At 41.4% G+C, this 25,641-nt stretch overlaps 1 protein-coding gene across 7 annotated transcripts in view; it reads left to right on the forward strand.

The window, feature by feature from the left end:
* CPEB3 (cytoplasmic polyadenylation element binding protein 3) overlaps positions 1-25,641 on the forward strand; it is a 225,152-nt gene that overhangs the window by 49,243 nt on the left and 150,268 nt on the right. The window contains exons 1-2 of one of the 7 annotated variants that reach the window (XM_062214071.1): positions 788-954; positions 3,696-4,711. In XM_062214071.1, the coding sequence (XP_062070055.1) occupies positions 3,707-4,711 (1,005 nt within the window). In that variant the 5' untranslated portion in view covers positions 788-954; positions 3,696-3,706. Of the gene's footprint in view, positions 1-787; positions 955-3,374; positions 3,481-3,542; positions 4,712-25,641 lie in introns of those variants that run through there. The other 6 variants (XM_062214069.1, XM_062214070.1, XM_062214067.1 and 3 more) reach the window with 6 other exon arrangements.

Genomic DNA, 25,641 nt, shown 5'->3' on the forward strand with positions numbered 1-25,641 from the left:
AAAAACTGTACACACACACAAAAAAAAAAAAAAAAAAGAAAAGAAAAGAAAAGCAGTATCTATTTTTTGTCTTGAATGAAGAAGTCACCATCCAACACAGTGAAACACTAAACATACACATTTTAAAAAATATCTGAGCAACTATTATTTTAGAATAAAAATTTAGTTTTATTTGATGAATCATTGCATGATTAATGGAAAGTAAACTTTCATTTTGATTAGTAACAGTAAGGTGAGTTGATTAGAGCATATCAGATTTAAAATATGTTATGCTCACTTCTATCAAAAATTCAAAAACAAGTCTTGATGGATGAGATATAAAAAATGTGTGACTAAAACTTATTTTTTATCTGACCTCCAAGATTAAGAACATATTTGATATTAAAGTATTGTTCATTCTATATTAAAAGTGTTGCTTTTACATGTGGTCAGATTAAGTTTTTATTGTTCCCATCTAGTTCCCCCTCCCTTGGCTCTACCTCTCCACCCGAGTCTCTTTCTCTTTGCTTGGGTTCCTATTGCTGGCTATCCAGTCAGTACCATTTTAATACCATTTAAGGTAGCTCTGCTGGATATACTCTGAATTCCGAGTCTAGTTTCTCTTTTAACCTGGATTCCTAAATCAAATTGGCAAACGGGTTTTCTGTCCCCCCTTTCATTTCATCAACTTGTGATTTAGATTGGTTAGGAAGATATAATGTAACCGGGAACAATCTCTTCCCTGTAGAATCTGTATTTGCGAGGCTTCCTCCTTTCCTGGCTGAACGTGCTGAAGTCAGGCAGAGTACCTCGTGAAGGACTTCAGCCCCCACAGTTCCCTGTGTGCGCATGCCCTTTCTTCCTACAGTTGTCAAAGTGCTTTTGCCAGAGCGGTCACATAATCAACCTGAAAGAAGAAAATAAATACTGTACACTTTTTAATTTGATCGATCCTTAAAAACTGGACACACAAAGGTAATTGCTAGTAAGAATTTGTTACTTGAAATTGGGTTATTGCATGTAAAAAAAGATCTATTGTGTGTGTGGTGGGGGAGGGGAAGGAGGTATCTATTTCTCAGACTTTGCTGTAAATAAGCAAAAAGAGAGAAAAGAAAAAAACTGAAAAAACAGACTAATTATTTAGGCAGTTATTGAGAGACATTGAATATTAACTTTATATTCTATTTTAATTCACTGCTTAGCTTTTTGCTTAAAATGTCCTTATTTATTAAAGGTGGGTCTTGACCTTGACAGAGTGAATTTTATGCACAAAGTGAAATTTATATCTTTAAAGAGTGTTGAGAAGAAAAATGGGTGCTCCTGGTATAACATTTTAAAAATTCAATGAATATGTTAATATTAATTATAGCCATTATAAAATATTCTGAGTCCAGGTTACTTTTTTGCTGTAGTACAGCATTAATTTGTCCACCAAGAGCATGTAGTTTAAACTGAAAGCATTAATAAAAAGCATTGATACCAGCAACCGGAAAAGCTGGGTGATATTAAAATTATAATCAAATGCATATTTCAGCCATGATGATAGGGCTGTTGTAAAGACAATTTAGTTTACTGGCAATGACTCAAATCCTAGATTATAATGGTTTGCTGCAGCACTATTTAAACCAAGTATGAAAATGTCTCTTTCTATGACCATCTTCTATGGCAGCAATATAACTTTGTGCTGTTTGAATCCAAGCTTTGCTTGCCTCTTTGTGTTGTGTTCTAAAATACTGATCAAAGCCATTGTTTTAGACCAAGTGAGCTAAGGCACATAAAAGCAATCTTTAGTAGGTTTTATTGGTAGTGTGTGGCAATTTTTGATGTGCATATTGGGGGTGGGCATTTTTTCTCCAGGGGGGTGGGGGCAGGCGGAGAGGAAAGCAGGGGGATGAGGACATGAAGAGTAGAAGAGAGAGTAAGGTAGCTGTGAAACATTTCCTTGAGCCTACTATTTTGTGTATGAAACTGAAATGAAAGATATCAGCCATTTTAATGGTAGTCTTTAATAAAATAGTAGAACTACTTTTAATCCCATTTACTGGTCTGACATTATTTGCTTAGTAGTTAAGAGCAGTAATACCTCCATTCTCCAATATTTATTTTACAGTAGTTATTTTTATGAGGATGTGCAAAAGCAAAGCTTCTATGTGTATCTGAATACCCTTTCACAAGTGTTCTAAGACGCTTTTCTGAGTTAATTAAGTGCATTAAATATATTAATAACTTTGTTGCAATTATACTGAATCATCATCTAAAAATAATTGTATGTTGGGTCATATGCTCCTTCAACACTTCACAATATTTGTTTTCAGGGTCTCAGCACTGTAATATTAATATATTTAAAACAACATGTTCTAAGAGACAAGCTAACTTAATGCTAACTACATATATGGAAATCTCCTGGTTTTGAATGATTACTCTTTTCTTCCTTGAATAAGGAAATAGGCTATAAGGCAACAGTGAATATAGCCCTTCTATGTGAAATGGAAAATACCATACACTTCTTAAATCACTAAATGAAGCATTGATGGCGATGCACTATAATTACTATGCATGGAATTTGGGACTTTATATTCCTCTATTTATAACACTTTTGCTAGCATATGGTAATTCAGGGTCTTCAAACCATAGTCTTTCACTGCTAATACTAGTGATAAGGGAATGGATTCTAAATTTGCCAAAGTCTTGTGACCAAAGCAGAATACAAAAATGAAAATCTGGCAACCCCCGAATTAACTTGACTGTCTGCATAAATCTCAGAGGGATTGTTAAAAAGCCCCACCCCCACCCTGTTCACGGTCTTTCCTCTCCTACCTCTCTCTCTCACCTCAAATCCAACCAGAAGCATTTCTCCACTCTGCAGAGAAATTCTCAGGCTCCTGTTGAGACCTGAAGCACTGAGATGCCAAGAAATCTCTTGTGCAGCAGAATTGGAGACAAGGAAATTGGAGAATAAGTGGAAAAACCGTAATCCTTAGAGTATCAAGACGCAAGCACTTCCAATCGTTTCAGCAGGTTTTTACGTCCTTAAAAACGGTGGTTTTCAAATGTCTTCTAACAAAATGGAGTAGCTGCAGCTACTGAGAAGCCAGAGAATGATTGTGCAGCTGAGTCCTCCTAACAAATGCCAAGGATTTCCTCCCTCGTGGCTCGCGGCAGCTAAATGAAACAATTATAAACGCAAGGAGGCAGCTTGCTAATCAGGAGGGATAAGGCTGCTGTTTTTTTAGTGCTCGAGCTGGGGAAGGGGAAAGAAAGGGTTGTGCGTGCGGTGTCTTTTTAACCTTGCTGAAGGACGCAGCAGTATTTATTGACGTATGCAAATAACTGGGGGAGGGTGGTGCTTGGGAAAAAACAGGAACCAGAATCAGTTTCTCATTGCAGGGTGAACACTCTGAGTTCCGGTGAAGGGAAAAGAGACGTGGCGAAATTGCTGTCTTTCTGTCTTATAAGCACATCTCTCACTCACACAGAAAAGGAACCGAGACATCAGAAAGGGTGAAGACGCTCACAGTATTTTTAGAGACTTTGCGCAAGCCCCCACCCCCCTCCCCAGCCCGACCTGTTCTTCTAAATGGGAGATTATGGATTTGCATTGCAATTGGCTAGTAGCGGCAGCACTGGATTTTCGCAAGTAAAACACCCACCCGCTTCAGCGAGGGGCCTTAATGATCACTTTGACAATAACGCATCTCTCTTTTTTCCCGTTTCAGCTGCGCAAACCATGCAGGATGATTTACTGATGGACAAAAGCAAAACCCAGCCCCAGTCCCAGCAGCAGCGGCAGCAGCAGCAGCAGCCACAGCCCGAGCCCAGCACAGCCGAAGCCGCGTCCACGCCCCTCTCCTCAGAGACCCCCAAGCCGGAGGACAGCAGCGCAGTGCCGGCCCTGAGTCCTGCCGCGGCCCCGCAGGCCCCGAACGGCCCGGACAAGATGCAGATGGAATCGCCGCTCCTGCCGGGCTTGAGTTTCCATCAGCCGCCTCAGCAGCCGCCGCCGCCGCCTCAGGAGCCCGCGGCGCCGGGCGCGTCGCTGTCGCCGTCCTTCGGCAGTACTTGGTCCACGGGCACCACGAACGCGGTGGAGGACAGCTTCTTCCAGGGGATCACCCCAGTCAACGGGACCATGCTCTTCCAGAACTTCCCGCACCATGTCAACCCAGTCTTCGGAGGCACCTTCTCCCCGCAGATCGGCCTGGCGCAGACCCAGCACCACCAGCAGCCGCCACCGCCTGCACCGCAGCCCACGCAGGCGGCGCAACCCCCGCAGGCGCAGCCCCCACAGCAGCGCCGGTCGCCGGCCAGCCCCAGCCAGGCGCCCTATGCGCAGAGGAGCGCCGCCGCGGCGTATGGCCACCAGCCCATCATGACCAGCAAGCCATCCTCGTCTTCTGCCGCCGCCGCCGCTGCCGCTGCCGCCGCCGCCGCCTCGTCGGCCTCGTCCAGCTGGAACACGCACCAAAGCGTGAACGCCGCCTGGAGTGCACCGTCCAACCCGTGGGGCGGCCTGCAAGCCGGCCGGGACCCTCGCCGGGCGGTTGGCGTGGGCGTGGGCGTGGGCGTCGGGGTGCCTTCCCCGCTCAACCCCATCTCACCGCTCAAAAAGCCCTTCTCCAGCAATGTGATCGCACCGCCCAAGTTCCCTCGCGCGGCCCCACTCACCTCCAAGTCCTGGATGGAGGATAACGCTTTCCGGACCGATAATGGTAACAATCTGTTGCCATTTCAGGTAATACCCGGGTGCACCTGCCCACACCTTCCTCTCACCCAGCCTCTTTTGCCCCTTCTTCCCTGCATTTTAATCGTCCACCTGTTTTTTGTTCTTTAAGAAGGGCAGCAGCACCCAGCTCCCCGGCCTTCTGCCAGTGCCTCCAGTTCACTGGGGCAGTTGCACTCGGCAAGATGAGGTTGGGAGAAAATTGTGACTGCTTGAGGAATCCTATTTATGCACCTTGTTAGGGTAGAAAAGGGCCTTTTTAGGCTTATTTAGTCCTTTACCGTGCCTGTGCCTGGTATTTTGACCTTCTTTGACAAGTAAAGCTGCAAGTGTATGGCAGAGTGCCTACATAGTCCCAGGATGAGTAGGCTTAGATTCCTATCATTTTAAGTAGCTACACATTTCAGGTTATGCAATCCAGGCTCAGGATGCCGCCTGAAAGCCGTCCACACCCAAACCACCCTGGCCTCACTGTTAAGAGGTTAACAGCCTTTGAGTGGTGCTATTTCAGACAGTTGCATATGCTCAATTAAACTAACGTGAACACATGTGTTTATGTCTCACCAAGGTGCTGGAATCATTAATAACAATCGGCATATTGCTCCTGCCGGGAAAATTATAAGTGTGAGATTCCAATAAACACCCAGAGCGCTGTAAAAGATCGAGGTGGAAGAATAGAAATCCTAGGGCAGCTCTTCCCATGTTACCTAGAAAAAGGATTTAGAAATTGTTCGGCCCTTTTTTTTTTTTTTTTTGCAGAGGAAAGAGACAATAGGACACGACCTTCAGAGCCATATTGCAATGGAGTCTATTTGCTAGCTAGCACTGAAATATTTAAAGCTGCAGTGTCCTTCACCAGTTGGATTATTTAAGAAGACAATACAGATCAATTACACCATTTGAAACTAGGCAAAGTGAAAGTCTTGCAACTTTAATGAAAAATGAGTCTTGTGTCTTGGTGTTAAATGCCAATGAAAAACCCAGGAAGTGCTTCAGACAAAAAGATTAAATGGAGAATGCCCTTATTTCTGTTCTTGTTTTCTGATTCGGTCCACAGCCACAGCAGCTGGCAGTGTTCTGGACATCCTGGGTTAGAAAGTGGTGGTGAGGATATGTATTCACTGGGGGCTTTTGCTCTCCAGCAAACACTCATCCTTCTTTTACAAATTGATGTGGCTGTAAGCTTTTAGGCTCAGTTAAAAAACAAAGAGAAAGGAAGGAGAGGGGAAGGCTCCAGACAAGACCCAATTTGGGTGGTCAGGAAAACGCAATGGAAATCCTTTGAGGGTTGCAGGAAGATGGCAGAACTGACAATTTGACAGAGGCAATTTAAAGTGTCAGGTGTAATTGGAACCCTCATTTTGTTGCTTTTTACATTTCAGATGTTTGTGATGGCTGCCACCCATTAAGGAGGGCCTGGAGTTAATGAGAACTTGACTCTAGATTAGAACAGGAATTATCATTCTGGATAGTCCAAGGGAGCCAAGGAATCTTTAAATTGTGCGTTTGAGTTTTTAATGAGAGGATCTTGGTAAATTTTCACAAGGGCCCTTCAGATATGGGAAAATTTAATATTAAGGAAAATATCTTGCCATTTTCTCAAGTTTATTTTGATAAAATGAGGAGACATTGCAAGATGATTAGTTTGATAGAGAAGAGAAGAAATCTGCTTTCTGGAATTTATGTGCCTGCTTTTGGAAGGGGTAGGGCAGTTAGGAGAGGCCCTCTTTTTCTATCATCCCTGTTTTTATTCTGACAGTTCCTACCCACATCCAGACTTAGAGGATAACCTAAAATCATGTAGGGAGGTTTGGAGCTTGGGAACTGATAGTGTGGACAGACCTAATTACCTTTTTCTAGGAGCTGAGTCTGAATACACAAGCCTTTGGTTAATTGGCTCCCAAAATGGAGATTGGGAGAGATTAAAATTCACAAAATTTCACCAGGCCTGATACTGACTAGTGTGGGGGATTGCCAGTTATTTCTCAGCAAGCTATTTACCAGTGGTGCTAATAAGAGCCAAATGGACTACATTGAATTTGGTCTCTTGGTATCCTTGATGGTGCTACTGAGTAGGCAAAAATGGCCAAAAGATTTATATGAGAAGATATTTGATTGAAAAAAATGAGCATTATTTATTTAACCTCTGGAAGAATTACATACACATGCACGTTATGTCTCAATTCTTTTTCTTTCTTAAAATAGAAAGTTAGTTTTGCAGCACTGTTAGAACCAGAGAACTAATTTGGCTTGGAATATTATGAGACTTCATTGCAATTTGTGTTGATGGCTACATCAGGTATACTTAAAAAACAAAAGCAGAGCATCTTGCATCTTGTGTACAGATTTTTTTTCTTTGTGCATTTATTTAAATAATTTTTCTAAAAAGGAGAAAATAACAAGTAGTGCTGTTGACTTTTTAAGATTTCATTTATTTTTGCAAATATATTTTTCTTTAGGTTGAAGAGTTTATTTAATAGAACACCAGCTTATCTGATCTACTCTAATGTGCCTTAATATTTTTTAAAAAACCCATGCATCCATCCCAGTACTTGCCTACCAACACAATAAGTTTTTTGAACTTTGCTTATGTGGTTTATATTGTAAAAGCAATAACTATTTGAATGTGGTTTTCCAAAGTACATGTGCTTCCTTATTCTAATAAAGTTGATTTGCTCTCCTGGGTTGGAGTGGCTGTTCCCTCTGGGATTACTTACATCTAAAAGCCACTTCATTTCTATAAATAAGGCCACTGAGGTCCACGAACTTCCTTGCTCCACATGAATTCAAATGTGAAACTTCATATGAAGTCTGTAGCATAGTGTCTGGTCTGAAGTAAAGTGTCCTGTAACTGTTAGGTTACCCTTATTATTCTAATAGTGACCAAAGGCTCTGCATTATCTAATCTAAGTATGGGTTACTGATTTTTCATGCAGTGCAACTTGGATATTCCCAAACTTGTATGTAATGTCACTAATATTTTTCTGTACCCTCAGGATTGTGCAGAATTGATCATAGGATGGATCACCAGCATGTACTGCAGTGCAACCTAAATATCCCCAAACTTCAGTGTAATGCCATTTATTCGTTTTCCCCATCTGATAGTACCCTCAGGATCACAGCCTCTGGTCATTGTAATGACATGGTAATCCAACATTTACTATGGGTTAGGCCCTGTGCTAGGCATTTTGAATGTGGTGTTTCGTTGGAACTCCTTTGAAGTAGAGGACTATTACTATCCTCATATACTAACAAAGAAATCGAAGGTCAGTGCATTTACACACAGCTAGTAACTGGCAAAGATGGGATTTGAACTGAGGCAATCTGCCTCCAGAGGTGATGGCTCCTACCCCCTTGGCTATAGTGCCTCTATGACATCAGTTAATAGCGCAATATAGATGCAGAAGAATCTATGAGATATCCTGGCAATAGTGCTTTAAAAGAATTTTGTGTTTGCAGAAATAGAGGAAGAAAAATATAGTGACCATGGATACACCACCAATAAGATTCAACAGTTGTCAATATTTTCCCTATTCATTTATTTAAATTATCTAATTTTGAATATTGCATTTTTTTGGAAAAAATTCAGATTCTGCTGTCTTCATCTTTGTCACTCTCTTATTCTTCCATCCCAAGTTAGCAGTTATAGAAAATTTTATGTTTTCTGATATAAATCTAGTTAAATATAATTTAGTGTTAATTTTGCTAGTGGATTATCAATAACAGAAGAAGAAATAAATTAATTTGTGAGAATATACATGATATTAAGAAATGAATATGCCTGCTCTTTAAATTTGAGGAAACACCAATGTTTTTCAACTAATTTTTATTTTTTAAAAGAAACCTATATTTTCAGGAAGTAATATAAAATTTCTAGTTTATACATTTTTTAAAGATTTATTTTTATTTATTTGAAAGAGTTACAGAGAAAGGTAGAAAGAGAGAGAGGTCTTCCATCTGTTGCTTCATTCCCCAGATGGCCACAACAGCCAGAGCTGAGTCGATCAGAAGTCAGGAGCCAAGAGCTCCTTCCAGGTCTCCCACTTGGGTGCAGGGGCCCAAGGATCTGGGACATCTTTTACTGCTCTCCCAGGCCATAGCAGAGAGCTATGAGAAGCAGCCGGGACTAGAACTGGTGCTTATATGGTATGCTGGCATTGCAGACCGGAGCTTTAACCCACGGTGCCACAGTGCCAGCCCTGAATGTTTTTGAATAAGGATGGTGTGACCTACATTTAAAACTGAAGTTTCTTCTCTAGTTGCTTTCTTAACTACTGGTCTAATGCAAAACCACTTAAGGCCCACCCAACCCCACAAACTGTTTCAGAACCTATTATGACATGATTGATGTGAATGCCAGCCAAGCCACATTATCTATATTCTATTTAAAAGAGGAATTGGTTAGGAAATACTGGGTTTTCTATGCTACTGAAAACATTAATTTAATAATTTAGACTGTATACTTCAAAATTGCATGTTGAAAAGTGGTTAGCTTTATATAAACTCTAAACCACCTTGCAGTCAGTTGTTGCAGAAATACAATCTTGGAAATGTAATATTTTTAAGTATCCTCTGAGAAAGATACAATATTCTCCTCGCATACCTTTTCCATTAGTTAGCTCCATTAGTTAGCCTATTTCACTGTCTTTCAAGGGCTGCACAAATCATAATGATTATTCAGTTGAAACTGGTTGTCAGTGCTCTGATGTTTTTTCAACTGTTTTGATCAGCACATATCAAAAGATTTGGCATAACAAAGTAAACAATTGCGATATAAAAAATTTGATTAAGCCATGTGGATTTTACAGAGGAAAGAATTAGATGCAAGGGAACATATGGTAATGGACAACCCATGAATCTTGGAATGAGGAAGACACTAGTCAAAGCCTTAGCTCTGTCATTGGTATTCAGAATCAAATCCCTTCTCCAGGGATTCTTTTTCCTAGTCTGCAAAAATGGAGGGGAGGTGTTGGCAGTGAGTGTGCAGCATGAATGCCTGGCTTTTGGGATTGCTTTATGAGACAGTATGTACAGAGTGTTCTGAAAATTAGATACTGTTATAGGAATACTGTTATGGCTCTTGGATGACTGCCAAACATCAGAGTGAGAGTTTAATAGAGGAAATACTGTTGATATTCAGTAGTCCAGATTTAAATGCTCGCTGATGACATCTGAAAGTAGAGAGGGGTTAGAAAGATGTGTCCAGCATGAGTGGAAGTGGAAGAGCATTGAAAGGCACTTTGTGTTATTGACTGCATATTCTAGAAAGACAGGCTGCTCTGAGGACTTAGGAGTATAGACTTGTGTCACAGGAATGGTGTAGATTTGTGGCGATCTGTATCTGCTTATGGCTCATTCAGGTTTAAGAGTTTTCCTTGCTCTGTTAACATTTTAATTGCTGATGGGAGAAATGCTTAACCTCTTAAATTTCCCAACTGCTACAAGCGTAGGTTTTGGTAGTTCTGGAGATCCTAAGGCTCTTATTTGAAGGTCCTTAACACCACTTCCCTGGAGGCCATAACTGACTCTCTGAAGGGGTCAGTGTGGTTGTCAGACATACAGCTCCAGATTTGGATCTTGAGAGTTGAGATAATGGAGCCCCGACTTCAGAGGGGCTCTCCTGGGAAGGTTGCATGCTTGCAGTAGTGGTTAGCTTCACAAGGTATTTTGTACGGCTGACCCTTATACCTTGTGGACAGCTCAGATGCCCTTCCATCTGCTAAACTTCAGTTCTGCTGCATTTAGCTTTGTTACCCTTTAGTGTTCTTTACAGGCACTGGGCATATAAATTTCTTAGTGTGAAACTATTCTAATATTTACATTTTGACTAAACCTAAAATAGAAAAGTACTAGTGAATTAAAATACTGCAATAACTTAGCATGTTGGAATAAAGCCTACTCTTCTCTCCCCAGAAGCACTATTACATAATTCTCAGAAATAATAAATGTTATGACATAAATCCTTGTTGGTAGGCCTCAGAGGAGATACACAGAAATGGGCACCAAACTGCTTTTATATCATTTGATCACAGAAGTTATATGCACAAAGAGAAGGAAACATTGTGTACTGATTATGTATGCATAGGCTATTGTACAGCCAAATAGCTTCATTCCTCAAACATTCAAATTCATTTCAAGGTCAAGATCAAATAGAACAGGAGAAAAAGTAACTTTCTTTGGTAACTCAATGCAACCAATTAAAGGATCAGTGCGACCAAGTCCAGAAGACCTAGAAATGCCTAACAGTAGGGGTGTTCATTAAATGGAAATTTAAACCGAAGTTCCAGTTTTATCTTTTGATTCAAGAGTATACTATATTTAACATTTTTTAAGACAGATTTTCTGTTCTGATATTTCTCTTCCAGGCAACCATAGAATATTGTAATATAGGTGAATGTATTTAATGTCATAACTGATATCTTCAGTTTGTAAAAATATATTATCTGTGCTATCATGTTTTATGGAAACCCCATAGTTTCTGGGTTGTAACTTTGTGTATGTTGGTAGGCCAAGAAATAAGCAGGGTTCTTCTCTGATACCAAAGGGTTATGGCAGCTAGTAGATGAGAACTCTAGCTCTCATCCTATCAGTTAAATTTTTCGGTACCTTTTCATTGTCTACAAACTCATCCTTTAAAAAAAAATGTTTTTAAATGTATTTGAAAGGGGCCGGCGCCACGGCTCACTAGGCTAATCCTCTGCCTTGCGGCGCCAGCAGACTGGGTTCTAGTCCCGGTCGGGGCGCCGGATTCTGTCCCGGTTGCCCTTCTTCCAGGCCAGCTCTCTGCTGTGGCCCGGGAAGGCAGTGGAGGATGGCCCAAGTGCTTGGGCCCTGCACCCCATGGGAGACCAGGAGAAGCACCTGGTTCCTGCCATCGGATCAGCGTGGTGTGCCGGCCACAGCGCGCAGGCTGCGGCGGCCATTGGAGGGTGAACCAATGGAAAAGGAAGACCTTTCTTTCTGTCTCTCTCACTGTCCACTCTGCCTGTCAAAAAAAAAAAAAAAAAAAGTATTTGAAAGGCAGAGCCGGGTGGGGAAGAAAGAGGTTTCATCTGCAGTTTATTCCCCCAGTGCCCACAATTGCGCCAGGAACCTGCAAGCCTGGAACTCAATCTGGGTCTCCCGTGTAGGTACTGGGGACCCAACTACTTGAGCCATCATCTGCTGACTCTCAGGGTGTGCAATAGCAGGAAGCTGGAATTGAAAGAAGACTTGAGACTTGAACTCAAGCACTCCAGTATGGGGTGCAGGCGTTACAAGCCATGTCCTAGCTACTGAGTCAGATTCCCACCCCCCAACTCATTCTGTTAGAGATAATTTACCCTTCCATGATAACCTGGTTTGTTTCTGACTTCTCAAGTCGTTATTCACAATACAACTGACCAGAATGACCAGAATTGTCAGGGTAACTCTGACAATACCACTTAGGGATATTAAGGAGAACATGGACATTTAGCCTAGTAGTTAAAATGTCTGGGTCCTAAATTGGGACTTGAGTTCAATTCCTGGCTGTAGCTCTCAACTCCAGCTTCCTGCCAATGCAGACCCTGTGAGGCAGCAAGAGTGGCTCAGGTAATTGGGTTCCTACTACCCACTGGGGAGAACTGGATTGTGTTTCCAGGTTCTAGTTTTTGGCCCCAGTCCTACCTTGGTCATTGTAAGCGCTTAGGGAGTGAACCAGCGGGTGAGAACATTCTTGCCTCTTTTTGTCTCAAATTAAAAAAAATTTTTTTAAATTTATTTATTTGAAAGAGTTATACTGAGAGCAGAGGGAGAGAGAGAGATCTTCTGTCTGCTGGTTTACTCTCCATAGATGGCTGCAACAGTCGGGGTTGGTTGGGCCAGGCCAAAGCTAGGAGCCAGGAGCTTCCTCTAGGCCTCTCTTGTGGGTAACAGGGGCCCAGACTTGGGCCATCTGTTGCTGATTTTCCGAGGCCATTAGAGGGAGCTGAATCAGAAGTGGAGCAGCCTAAACATGAACTGGCCCCCATGTGGGATACCAGCATTGCAGGTGGCAGCTTCATCTGCTACACCACAATGCTTGCCCCTAAATGTATTTTTTAAAAGAAGTATTCAGGAGTGAATTTCCTGACTAGTAGAGCAGGTTATAGTAGTCCCATTCAGCCATTCGTTCTCTCATTCTAGGCAGGTGGGATTGGAAAGCAGAGATGTAAAGGACAACAGCTTTTCTGTGTGAAATATTAAGGGGACAAGTGTTTTGTCCAGCAGTTAAGATGCCCACATTTCATATAGCAGTGCCTGGGTTCAAATCGTAGCTTCACTGCTAATTCCAGCTTCACCCTAAATGTGCCACCTTGGGAGGCCGCAAGTTATGGCTCAAGTAATTGGGTACCTGCCACTGTGTGGGAAACCTGGATTGAGTTCCAGGCTTTTAGCCTCAACCTGCCTGAGCCTCAGCTGTTGCAGGCATCTGGGGAGGTGAATCAGCTGATGGGAGCTCTTTATGTCTGAACTGCAAATAAATAATTTTGTTAAAAAACAAAGATGTAGTAAGATCAGAGAACTGATTGGGGATGAAAGTATTTCAGAGGAAATATCTTCTGACAATATACCTCCCTGTTCAAACTCCAAGAATCCTAGTTTTTAGGTTTCAGGTAAGTAGCAGTTAAAGGAGGCAAGAGGTAAATATACCAATAAGCACCTCTCTTTTGCAATCCAAGGTAGAAATTCTCCTTTTCTGTTTTGGACTAGAGAAATGGAACCTAGACCTGAGGAGGATTAACAGTAGAGAAGACTAGTAAAGTTCCTAGATTATGGAGCAAGGCAGAAATAACTTTTGCATCAATTATCAAATCTGTTCTTGTGTTTGCCTTTAATTTTATGAATTGACTATTCAACTCTGCCAAATTGCTTAAAATAGTTGTAAACAATAGTGGACTTCTAATGTTAGTAAAACAGTTAAGAAGGATAGCCTAAGTGCTGTTTTGTTAGCTGTGTAACTATTACAGAATTCTCTGATCAAACATAGCATTCACATAGTTAAGTTTCTTTCACTTGAAATCATAATCCATGTACTATAGCTTTTGGTTAGTGTTGTACTTTAATGTCCTTCTCTAAATAGATGATGGTAACACAAAGAGGAGGACCAGAATGCCAAGAATTGCCTCACCTTTTTTACACAAATTACCTTATTTAGGGCCAGCACTGTGGCTCACTTGGCTAATCCTCTGCCTGTGGCACTGGCATCCCATATGGGTGCCGGGTTTTAGTCCTGGTTGCTCCTCTTCCAGTCAAGCTCTCTTCTGTGGCCCGGGAGGGCAATGGAGGATGGCCCAAGAGTTTGGGCCCCTGCACCCGCATGGGAGACCAGGAAGAAGCACCTGGCTCCTGGGTTCGGATCGGTGCAGCGCCGGCCATAGCGGCCATTTGGGGGGTGAACTAATGGAAGGAAGAACTTTCTCTCTGTCTCTCTCTCTCACTGTCTGTCAAAAAAAAAATAATAAATTAAAAAAAACCAAATTACCTCATTTAATCCTTACATGTTCTTGTGAGTTAAGGGTTATTATTCTAATTGAGATCCAGAGAATACTTGTATTGCCTAACTAGTAAACTCACAGAGCAGGAATGGAAACCTGGGTGTTTTTGACTCCACCTTCTGTTGTTTCATTCTGCAGCTACTGCTTACCTCCAGTCTTGTCACATGTCATCTTCAGTATGCCTTTGGTGTTGTACTCTTCCCTCAGATCTTCCCTGCCTCCCCTCATCCCTCATTGTCTTTATAGCATTTCCCTCCCTGCCATGGGCCAGTTTATTTTTGTTTCTGCACAGTAGAACATGTGCTTCCCAAGGGCAAGGATTCTTCTGCTTGCCCCACAAGGGCAAGTATCCACAGAGGTTGTGACAGTACCTAGGATTTTATAGGACATGGCAAATATTTGTTGAGTATAGTATAGTAATTATTTACATTTATGAAATATTAAGCATTTGTTGATTATTTGCATGTTACCAGCAATGTAAGAGTAATTTAACTTTATGAATAGGTAACTGGCCTCTACCAGGAGTCAGGCACTAGGGATTAAAGGTGAGCCATGTCCCATCCTCAGACAACTCCTTGGCAAGCATGTGTTAAACTATAAGATGATAAAGTCTGAAACAGACTGTGATATGTATTACAGAGAAAGCTTATTTTATTTAAATCAGGGGGCAAATGATTAAGTTTGGGTGATTGAGAAGGTTCTAGGAAAGTTTTCATAGTTTTAAGATATTTTCAAAGCTTTTTAATTTTCAGAGTAATATGGTGATATTTTAGAAAGTTCATGGTAAATTTAATTTTAAAGATGGTTATTTTGATGCAAAAAATCTGAAATACACATTTAAAGGATCTTCAAAAAGTTCATGGGAAAATGCATATCATAAAAAATTTTGCATGGATTATAAAACTTCTGTGCACCAAAATGAACCCATCTTTTAATTTCATTTTTCAGCAAATGTTTTGAAATACCCATATACATGTTCCTGTTTAAAATGTCAGTGGAGCCGGCGCCGCGGCTCACTAGGCTAATCCTCTGCCTTGCGGCGCCAGCACACCGGGTTCTAGTCCCGGTCGGGGCACCGGATTCTGTCCCGGTTGCCCCTCTTCCAGGCCAGCTCTCTGCTGTGGCCAGGGAGTGCAGTGGAGGATGGCCCAAGTGCTTGGGTCCTGCATCCCATGGGAGACCAGGAGAAGCACCTGGCTCCTGCCATCGGATTGGCGCGGTGTGCCGGCCGCAGAGCACCAACTGCGGCGGCCATTGGAGGGTGAACCAACGGCAAAGGAAGACCTTTCTCTCTGTCTCTCTCTCTCACTGTCCACTCTGCCTGTCAAAAAAAAAAATAATAATAATAAATAAAAAAAATAAAATGTCAGTGGAAAACAGTGAAAAATTGCACTTAATTCTGTTACCCATAGATAAGTATGCTTCATGTTTTGCTGTATTTTCTGCAAATTATCTCTTTCATGTATCTGTACAATATTTGTTACATAGTAAGAATCATTCTATATGCCCAAGTTTATGGCTTTATTCATGTCATTAAATTTATAAACATTTTTGGTGGTTACATGATACTTCATCATAAAAATCCCTTATAACTTACTGAAATATTTCCATGTTAGGAGGATTCAGATTGCTTTCAGCTTTTTTATTTGTTTGTGGTTTTTGTGTTCAGTTTTTTGTTTATTCACTTCTTACAATTGAAATACTCTTCCATGACATCTTTGGTGAAAAGGGCCTCTACCAACTGGACATGCAGAGGCTCATCACAGTTGGATGCAGGCACACAAAGATGGGCTTGGCACTTGTCTAAGGCTTTGGCAGCTTTATGAATTCAATGTGGGAAGCCATCATCACCCCCTGTAAAGCAAGGTTGCCATTCCTTACACCTCTAGGCAATGCCTTTCTCAGTCATGGTGGTGGGTAATGGGTGAGCCAGATCTCAAATATACCTGAGCCTCTTTCGGGCTCAATGGTGATAAAGTGTTTTCAGTTTTTTCAACTATGAAAGGTAATGCTGTCATAAACATCTTTTGACATCTTAATATTTCCTTTGGAGCTGAGTGGGCAGAGTTCCATAAGCAAACCATGGAATGGGGTTGGAGTTGTAGTAAAGAAGATTCTTTTCAGCAGAGGGTGCACAGGCAGAAAACAATATGGTGTGCTGAGAGAACAGAAGATAAGAATAGAAAGAGGAGTGAAGCACCTGTGAGATGAAACTGGTGAAATATGTAAGGTCAGAGCACAGGGGGAATTCTAGCATTCTGTGTCTCCTGCCTTCTTGAGTAGGTATATTGAGAGATTTTTAAGCTAAGAAACAGCTGTCATAAGGCTTTTAAGTTGATGAGTGAAGCAACCAGTTATTTTGGAAAGATTGTTAGGAGATAGAGATTGTCAGAAACCAAACACAGCCAGGAAACCAGTTGACATGTGAGGACCTAAATTGAAAGGAAGGAACAGCCTTGAGAAATAATTAGGAAGCTGACTGGAATAACTTGATGATTACTTGCTTGCAGGGAATAAAAGAGAAGGAGGAGTTTAGAATGACTCCTAGGTTTTTGGTTGAAGCTGCAGGGGAAACTGATCTAGAAGCGAAAATGCTTAATAATGACAAGTTGGATTTGCCATTCATGACTCAAAAACCAGGGTTTTACAGTGGAGGAATTCAGAAAGAGAGACTATATGTTTGAACAAATGATTTGACATGTCTTATCTACCCATGATTTTGTGTAGTTCTTACTGTGTGGGAAGGAAAACCTTATTAGGATAGATTACTTCATGGGCGACTTATTAGAACACTCACTGCACTGAGAGAAGAAATAACTAAACCATTATTTTTTTAAATAAAATTTTCTTTTTTTAAAAGATTCATTTATTTATTTGAAAGGCAGAGTTACAGAGCGGCAGAGAGAGAGAGAGAGATTGACCGATCCTCCATCCGCTGGTTCACTCCCCAAATGGCCACAATGGCCAGAGCTGTGCTGGTCCAAAGCCAGTAGCCTGGAGCTTCTTCTGGGTCTCCCACATGGGTGCAGAAGCCAAGGACTTGGGCCATCTTTCACTGCTTTCCCAGGCCACAGTAGAGAGCTGGATCGGAAGTGAAGCAGCTAGGCCCGAACTGGCGTCCATATGGGATGCAGGCTCTGCAGGCAGCAGCTTTACTCGCTATGCCTTGGCACCAGCCACAAAATAACTACCATTCTAAGTCAAAAGCTTTTTCTGATTCCAGCCTGATTTTCTTTTTATCATATCCTGAGAATTAGAGTGTGCATTAGGTGATTAGTCATTTTGTTTGTGGGTTGTAGCCTGGTATTACAAAGAACTATAAAGAATTCCTAACCAGTCAGTCATATCGGGGGGTCCCGGGCAATAACTTAAATGAAACTCAGTATCCTTTATTATTTAAGTTTAGTAAACTCACTGAGAGGTCAATGGATGGTATTAGCTGGTCTGAGCTATCGTTAATGAGATCTTAGCAATGTTGAGATTAGACATTACGTGGTTTGTTTCTGCTGCACTAATACAAGGCTGATGGGTAATGATGAAATGTTTTGAAGCCTGGGATCCACAGAGCCACAGGTTGATGAACTTTATGGGGGATATGGGTAAAAGTACAGAAGTCACCAGAACTACATGTTGTATGTTCATTTGTATTTTTAAGTAAAGAAGTGGGCTGTACCATTCATTAAATTTCCCAAGGAGTTCATAACTCAAAAATGGTTAAGAACCACAGGTACAGAATAAAATCACTGTTAAATGGCACCCAATAAGCCTTGAAAAGTTTAATTTATTTGAAAGGCAGAGGAAGAGATAGCTTTCTTCCTCTGGTTCACTTTCCAAATGGGTCCAACAGCTGAGGCTAGTCCAGACCAAAGCCAAGAGCCAGGAACTCCATCCAGATCTCAGACTCAAACCGGCACTCTGATAGGGAATGTTGGCATTGCAAATGGTGACTTAAGCTGTTGCACCATGATGCCACCCCACCCCCCCATCTTTACAAGATTTTAAAAACTTAGGCCTCTTATAAATTTTTTCTTCTTCAAAGCTGAGAGAATAACTACCCAAGTGCCTAAGAATTTTAATAAATGAGATTTTATTCCTCTTTTGTTTAGTTTTTTAAAAGCACTTTAATTATCTTTCATCAAAAATTTTTTGTATTTATATCATTGGCTTACTTATACTTAACCCAATCACATCATTACAGTAATACATTTAAAATGTTGGAAACAAACCCCTACCGATTTGTAGGTTAGCTTGCAGTTCATGTGGTGGAACAGAAATTTATGAATTTATTGGTCATAGGTGTTGAGTTTGCTATGGACAGTTTCCCTGGAAAAGATGGAACTCATGAGTTATTTTTGGAAAGTCAGCTAAGTGAACAGGGTAGTCCCTAATTTAGGCTGATGTAGCCCCCCCCTCCAAAAAAAAAAGCCACATTCTAGGTATTTTCTACATAGTGGAAATTTATTTCTCATGTGTCTAGATGCTAGAAAGGCCAGGATCAAGGTACCAGCAGATTCAGTCAGTGTCTGGTGAAGGCTGGCTCTCTGCTTCGTAAATGGTACCCTCTTGTTGTGTCTTCATGTGGCAGAAAGGATAAACATACTCCCTTCAATTTATTTTGTAAAGTCACCAATTCCATTCATGAGAGAAAAACTCATATGAATTAATCATTTCCCCAAAGGCCTCAGAGCCCCTAATAGTGTCACTGAATTTTCATGTATTGCTAAATACAGAGTTGACCTCGTGTCCTCAGAACATTTCTACTTTCCCCATCTACTTGTTTGCTGCTATGCCATTGTAACCTAATGAAAGGAGTAGAGAATAGAGCTGGGAAGGAGGTAGGAGCTAGAGGTTTGTAGGGTAGAGGGGCAGTTGTGAAATCACTAGGTCCTTAATCTGAAAAATAGACCAACTACTTAGAGAGAGGAGTTACACAAGATCATGTAGGCCTTTTGTTTAGCTTTGTAGCAAGTTAGCTACTACTTCTAGGCTAGTGTTGAAAATTAACCATTATCTATTACTTTGTTTCTGTTGATCAAAAGTCCACTTACCAAAACAGCATTTTGGAATGCAAATTAACGTTTAAGACACAGAAAGTAAAAATAGGATAGGAATAATTGGACTGGGACTGAAGCCAGAAGTCAGGAACTCCAACCGAATCTCCCACATGAGTGATAAGAACTCAATTACTGGAGCCATATTGTTACTTTGCAGGGTCTACATTAGAAGGAAATTGGAGTCAGAAGCTAGAGCAACATATTAAACCCAGGTACTCTTATACAGTACCTGGGCATCTTAACTGCCAGGCTAAAAGTTTGCCCTTTTGCTGTTTTTTAAAGTGACTGAGATTGATCTTTACTAGGTACCCCATTGCCACAGTGTTCATTGAAGGGTAGACAAGTTTGTGGGGGAAGAGAAATATTACTTCAATCAATATAATAGTATTTTATCAGAATAATTGAATCTAGCTTAAAAAAAAAAAAAGAGAGCAAACTCCCACATGATGTTTCACGCCTTAAATGACCACTATGGTTTGAAGCTGGAATGCAGAAATGTAATCTAGATCTTCCATGTGGGTTGCAGGAATCAGTCACTTGAGCTATCACCACTGCCTCCTAGGGTCTACATTAGCAGAGAGCTGGAGTCAGAAGCAGGAGCTGGTCACAGAACCCAGTTACTTTGACTTGGAATGCAGTATCTTAACTGGCTTCTGACCTCTAGGCTAACCACACCGTTCCCTTGAATCTGGTTTAAAAGTAGTTGACCCTTATGGTACAAAGCCACATTCTAAATACTTTGAACCATTTTACCGTGCTGATGAAGTGAATTGTTTTGCAATATTTGTTAAATTTAACTTTTTGTTGATTTTTAGCAAAATGAAGGCAGAATTATTGTGTTAATACTTCAGGCTGTTGCAAAGTAAAATTCTTGGTGAACAGAAAATTGTAGACTAACTTCAAAAGCATTACAAATGTAACACTTGAGATTTGGGCTAGATGGGGAGATTTTTTTAAAATCATATTTTGACCTCAGATTCCTCAACATTTCAAATACTTGGGCTCATCTTAAGTTCACAAAATTTTTATGTTTAGTGTTTTAGATCTTACTTGCCTACTTTTTTACTTGCTAGTACAGATAGTTCTATTTTACCTATCAACTCTGGTGTGAACCAGAATATAAAATGTTATTCCAGAGTAGCTATTTTAAAGAAGATGAATCATGCAGCTATAACACAAGATTTTCATTTTAAAATATAATGGCATATTTGATATTTTAATTTAAAGGCTAAGATTCTGTTAAATGTGGAACATAGAAAAAGACTTATAGGAAATAGCTTAATGTAGAAAATTTGAGACATAGATGGAAAAAAGACAGAAAAATACCTTGATAGTGAAATTTTCTCTTACATTGTGGAGTATAATAGAGTGTTGAATCAGACCAAGGGGGTTGAGGTGACATATTCTGCTGGAAGGACATTAATAATAGAGAATGTATTGAATACTGTGACATCAAATGACATTGAAAAAATAGTGAAGAAGATTTCAACAAAGAAGACAAAGCTAGGTAAAAGGATGCTTCAGCTTTTGTTACAATAATTAAATATTCAAAAAGGCAGCCATTTTAAACTATCCAGGAAGTTAAGCAGTTGCCCATTTTCTATTCCAGTTCTTTGCTAGCAAGTCATAGGCAAGCAAGCTGACATCAGGGATTTATATTAAGAAATTTCTTTTTGGGGAGTGTCATAAGCAAGTTGAAACTCAGTCTTTTAATCTCCTGGGGGCATGATCATAATATTCATGATGCCCCTAAGACATTTATGGTTGTACCAAGCCATCAAAGGAAGAAAGACAGTGTGTGCAGCATAATTTGCATTGCATATATTATTAATGGTCTGGTCTGATGATTTCTTACAGAAGTCAGTATTGCAAAAAGACAACCTTTATAGAAAAAGTAAGCATTGTAGATCTAGATATTCTGGAGACCTCTGTAGAAACTATCCATGTTGTGTGAAAACCTGATACACTCTTCATATATTGTTTCACTTTATCATATTTTAAATCCATAGAGATTCACATGTTGTTACATGTGAAAATGCTAACTGGAGTTTGAATTCAGTAAGTATTTACAAGGTACATACTATGCTCTTGAATTTGTATTAGCCATTGTAGATGATAAATTCTCTGAATCTTGTTCTCAGGAACTAACACACATGAATGAGAACATCTTGTGAAAGCAAAGTACTGATTGTGTGATATGTTAGTTGCCATGAATGTTTAAGGAGAAGCAAGATAATTTGACCTAAAATGGAGGGATGGAAGAAAGGGACAGACACCTGTTCTCCATTTTGTAAGATAAATAGGATTTGACTAGAGGTAATGGAATCCACAGTGAGGAAGGAAAAATGAACATTGAGTGAGAGTGTTGGGTAGATCTTCCTGCTTAGAGCAGGGGACTTTCAGACTTACTGAGAAGTAAGGTGGATTAGATGTTTCTTAGAGTAAAAAATAAATAAATATTTACTAGATTTCATTTCATTTTAAAGAGCATTTCAGATGTCTTTGCTACATGCAAGAAGATGTGGAAGGAGGTAAGAAGAGATTAAAAATAATGGTGATGATGCAAAGTGAAGTTCAAAATTAGACTGCTGATAATGCTTATCATGATAGTAATAGAGTTTTGAATGTCTGGTTTAAGAATGAATTTTCCTCCAGGCTCTGAGGAGTCCTGAAGGACTGGAATCAAGGTAGTGACACAATGACAATGTATGTTTAGGAAGACTAGGGAGGTAGATTACAGAAGTATTTGTGCCTACCATAGTGCAGCCTGGGGGCAAAGAGATTGCTAAGAGAGGGCTTTGATAGGTGTCATGGGCTTAGCACAAATCCAGGAAAGTATAACTGAGAGAACCCCTGCAAAGGACTGCTGACAGATTTACAGTGTCTGAAGGTTCTAAGTTGTTTTATTTAAAAGGGTCTGCTTTTGAGCATTTGCTCCCCCCACTTCCTCGCATTCTTTCGCCTCTACTGGTTTTGCCCCAGCTAAAACTTGGCAACAGTGTGTTTCTCACACCGTTCTCCATGGGAGGTCCTTGTAAATTGAAATATAGGAGGGAAGAACAGAGGATGATATTTCTTCTTTCCCTGTTTGATACTTCCAGAATACACCATTGCTGCCTTTTCTCTGTATTTAGCTATTTGAAGTTAAAGAAAACTAGTCTTGCCTGTTAGTCTCAAACTACTGATAAGATGTTTCTACTTCTTAAATTTCCTGTTCCTTACATTAGGTTGTGTATTATGGTGCTGAGGGGCTATTGAAGTAAAAATGAGCAGCAAATGGGGAAGTGAAAGTGCTGAGAGGTCATGCCCAGGAGTGCTAACAACCCCTATTTACTCCATAGAGTTCACAAGAGGGCTTTATTTGTCCAACAGTTTATGTTGGCCCACCATGTATAGTATACTCTTATATAGTCTGAAGAACAGGATCTGTACCTGTAATAGTTTTCATTAAAACATACTCTGGGGTGGACATGTGGCACATTGGTTAAGACATTGCCTGAGATTCCTGCATCCCACCTTAGACTGTCAGGCTTCAAGTCCTGGCTGTGCTGTCATGTCCAAGTTCCTATTAATGTGCATCCTGGGAGGTAGCACATGATAGTTCAAGTAGATGGACCCCTGCCATTCAGGTAATAGACATGGATTGAGTTCTTTGGCTTTGGCCTAGCCCAATCCCAGAGGTTGGGCATTTGGGGAGTGAACAAGCAAATGGGAGATAGTTAATAATCCCTCCTCCAGCCACCCCAGTCTATCTTTCAAATAAAATAAATAAATTTTAAAAATTAAAACCAGGCCGGCGCCGTGACTTAACAGGCTAATCCTCCGCCTTGTGGCGCCGACACACCGGGTTCTAGTCCCGGTTGGGGCGCCGGATTCTATCCCGGTTGCCCCTCTTCCAGGCCAGCTCTCTGCTATGGCCCGGGAAGGCAGTGGAGGATGGCCCAAGTCCTTGGGCCCTGCACCCGCATGGGAGACTAGGAGAAGCACCTGGCTCCTGGCTTCGGATCAGCGCGATGCACCGGCCACAGCGACCATTGGAGGGTGAACCAGCGGCAAAGAGGAAGATCTTTCTCTCTGTCTCTCTCTCTCTCACTGTCCACTCTGCCTGTCAAAAAAAGGAAAAAAATTAAAACCAGCATATCTCATTTTTTATATATACACATATATGCAGATATGTGCATCCTATAAAGACTAAATAGGAGAAATCTTGAGTAGACTATGTGATGGTGAGGCAGTACCAATAAGCTAAAAGCCACAATTCTCATTGATTGTAGAAACTGTTTTATCAATGATCATAGTCACAGTTGGCTGATACGAATTTAATTTGATTTCTTGAACACTTGTTGATGTTGGTAAAACAGTTAAGCTTACTGAGAATCAGAGGAAACCTGCCCAAGTTCCAAAACTGTATTATTTATTGTATTGACAAATCAAGAAAATGTGTTTTTAGATACCAGAGCTGTAGCTTTGGTCATCAGTGCATGGCTTTTAAGTTGGAAAGATGTAATAAATTAATTTTTATTTATTTGAAAGACTAAACAGAAAGGGAAAGATCAGTCTTCCATCCACAAGTTCTCTCCACAATTGCTGAAAACAGCTTGACCGAGGCAGGCCAAAGTTAGGAGCCTGACCACTATCCCGGTCTCCTTTGTGGGTTGTAGGGACCCAAGTACTTACACCATCACCTGCTGTCTACCAGGGTGTGTGTTAGCCAGAAGCTTGCATTGGGACTGGGGTTGGGACTTGAATCCAGGTACTCTCATATGGCATACAGTGTTTTAACTGGTACACAAAATACTCATTACTAGGTTTTTTTTTTTTTTTTTTTTTTAAATTTTTGACAGGCAGAGGGGACAGTGAGAGAGAGACAGAGAGAAAGGTCTTCCTTTGCCGTTGGTTCACCCTCCAATGGCCGCCGCGGTAGGCGCGCTGCGGCCGGCCCACCGCGCTGATCCGATGGCAGGAGCCAGGTGCTTCTCCTGGTCTCCCATGGGGTGCAGGACCCAAGCACTTGGGCCATCCTCCACTGCACTCCCTGGCCACAGCAGAGAGCTGGCCTGGAAGAGGGGCAACCAGGACAGGATCGGTGCCCCGACCGGGACTAGAACCCGGTGTGCCGGCGCCGCAAGGCGGATGATTAGCCTATTGAGCCACGGCGCCGGCCTCATTACTAGGTTTTTTAAAAAATTATTTGTGGGCCGGCGCCGTGTCTCACTTGGTTAATCCTCTGCCTTGCAGCGCCGGCATCCCATATGTGTGCCGGGTTCTGGTCCCGATTGCTCCTCTTCCAGTCCAGCTCTCTGCTGTGGCCCGGGAGGGCAGTGGAGGATGGTGCAGGTGCTTGGGTGCCTGTACCCGCATAGGAGACCAGGTGGAAGCACCTGGCTCCTGGCTTCGGATCGGTGCAGCACCAGCTGTGGTGGCCATTTGGGGAGTGAACCAATGGAAGGAAGACATTTCCCTCTGTCTCTCAAACTGTCTGGCTCTATCTGTCAAATAAAAAAAAAAATTATTTATTTGAGAGTCAGAGAAACAAAGAGAGAAAGCTCTCATCTGCCGCTTCAATTCTCCAGGGCCCACAGTGACTGGGACTGGTCTGGGCCAAAGGCAGGAGCCAGGAACCCAATCCAGTTTTTGCACATGGGTGGCAGGGAGCCACCACAACTGCCTTTCAAGGTCTGATTAGCAGGAAGTTGGAATGCGGAGCCAGAGCCAGAGACTGAATACAGGTACTCTGATAAGAGAAGTTGGCCTCCTAAGTGGCATCTTAATATACCAAACATCTGCCTCAGGCCACATAGCTTTATACCACTGCAATGGAGGTGAAGTTTGACCACATGGATTTGAAGAGACATTCAGATGATAATATTTAAGGTGGTTAACTCTTTAGGGGTAAGTGAAAGTATTTGTGTGTTACTTGAGATTAATATGAGTATGCAGTTAAAAATTGTGTCATGGGCTGGCGCCGTGGCTTAACAGGCTAATCCTCCGCCTTGTGGCGCCGACACACCGGGTTCTAGTCCCGGTTAGGGCGCTGGATTCTATCCCAGTTGCCCCTCTTCCAGGCCAGCTCTCTGCTGTGGCCTGGGAAGGCAGTGGAGGATGACCCAAGTGCTTGGGCCCTGCACCCTCATGGGAGACCAGGAGAAGCACCTGGCTCCTGCCTTTGGATCAGCGTGATGAGCTGGCTGCAGCGGCCATTAGAGGGTGAACCAATGGCAAAAAGGAAGACCTTTCTCTCTGTCTCTCTCTCTCACTATCCACTCTGCCTGTCCAAAAAAAAAAAAAAAAAAAATTTGTCATGTATGGTTTTCTTTTCAGTGATTTGGATGATAAATTTAGCTTTTTCCTAAATATGGTCTGTATATCCGTAATTCTGAATTTATATGTG

The sequence above is a fragment of the Lepus europaeus genome, chromosome 17 (assembly GCF_033115175.1).
Source record: "Lepus europaeus isolate LE1 chromosome 17, mLepTim1.pri, whole genome shotgun sequence".
NCBI lineage: Eukaryota > Metazoa > Chordata > Mammalia > Lagomorpha > Leporidae > Lepus > Lepus europaeus.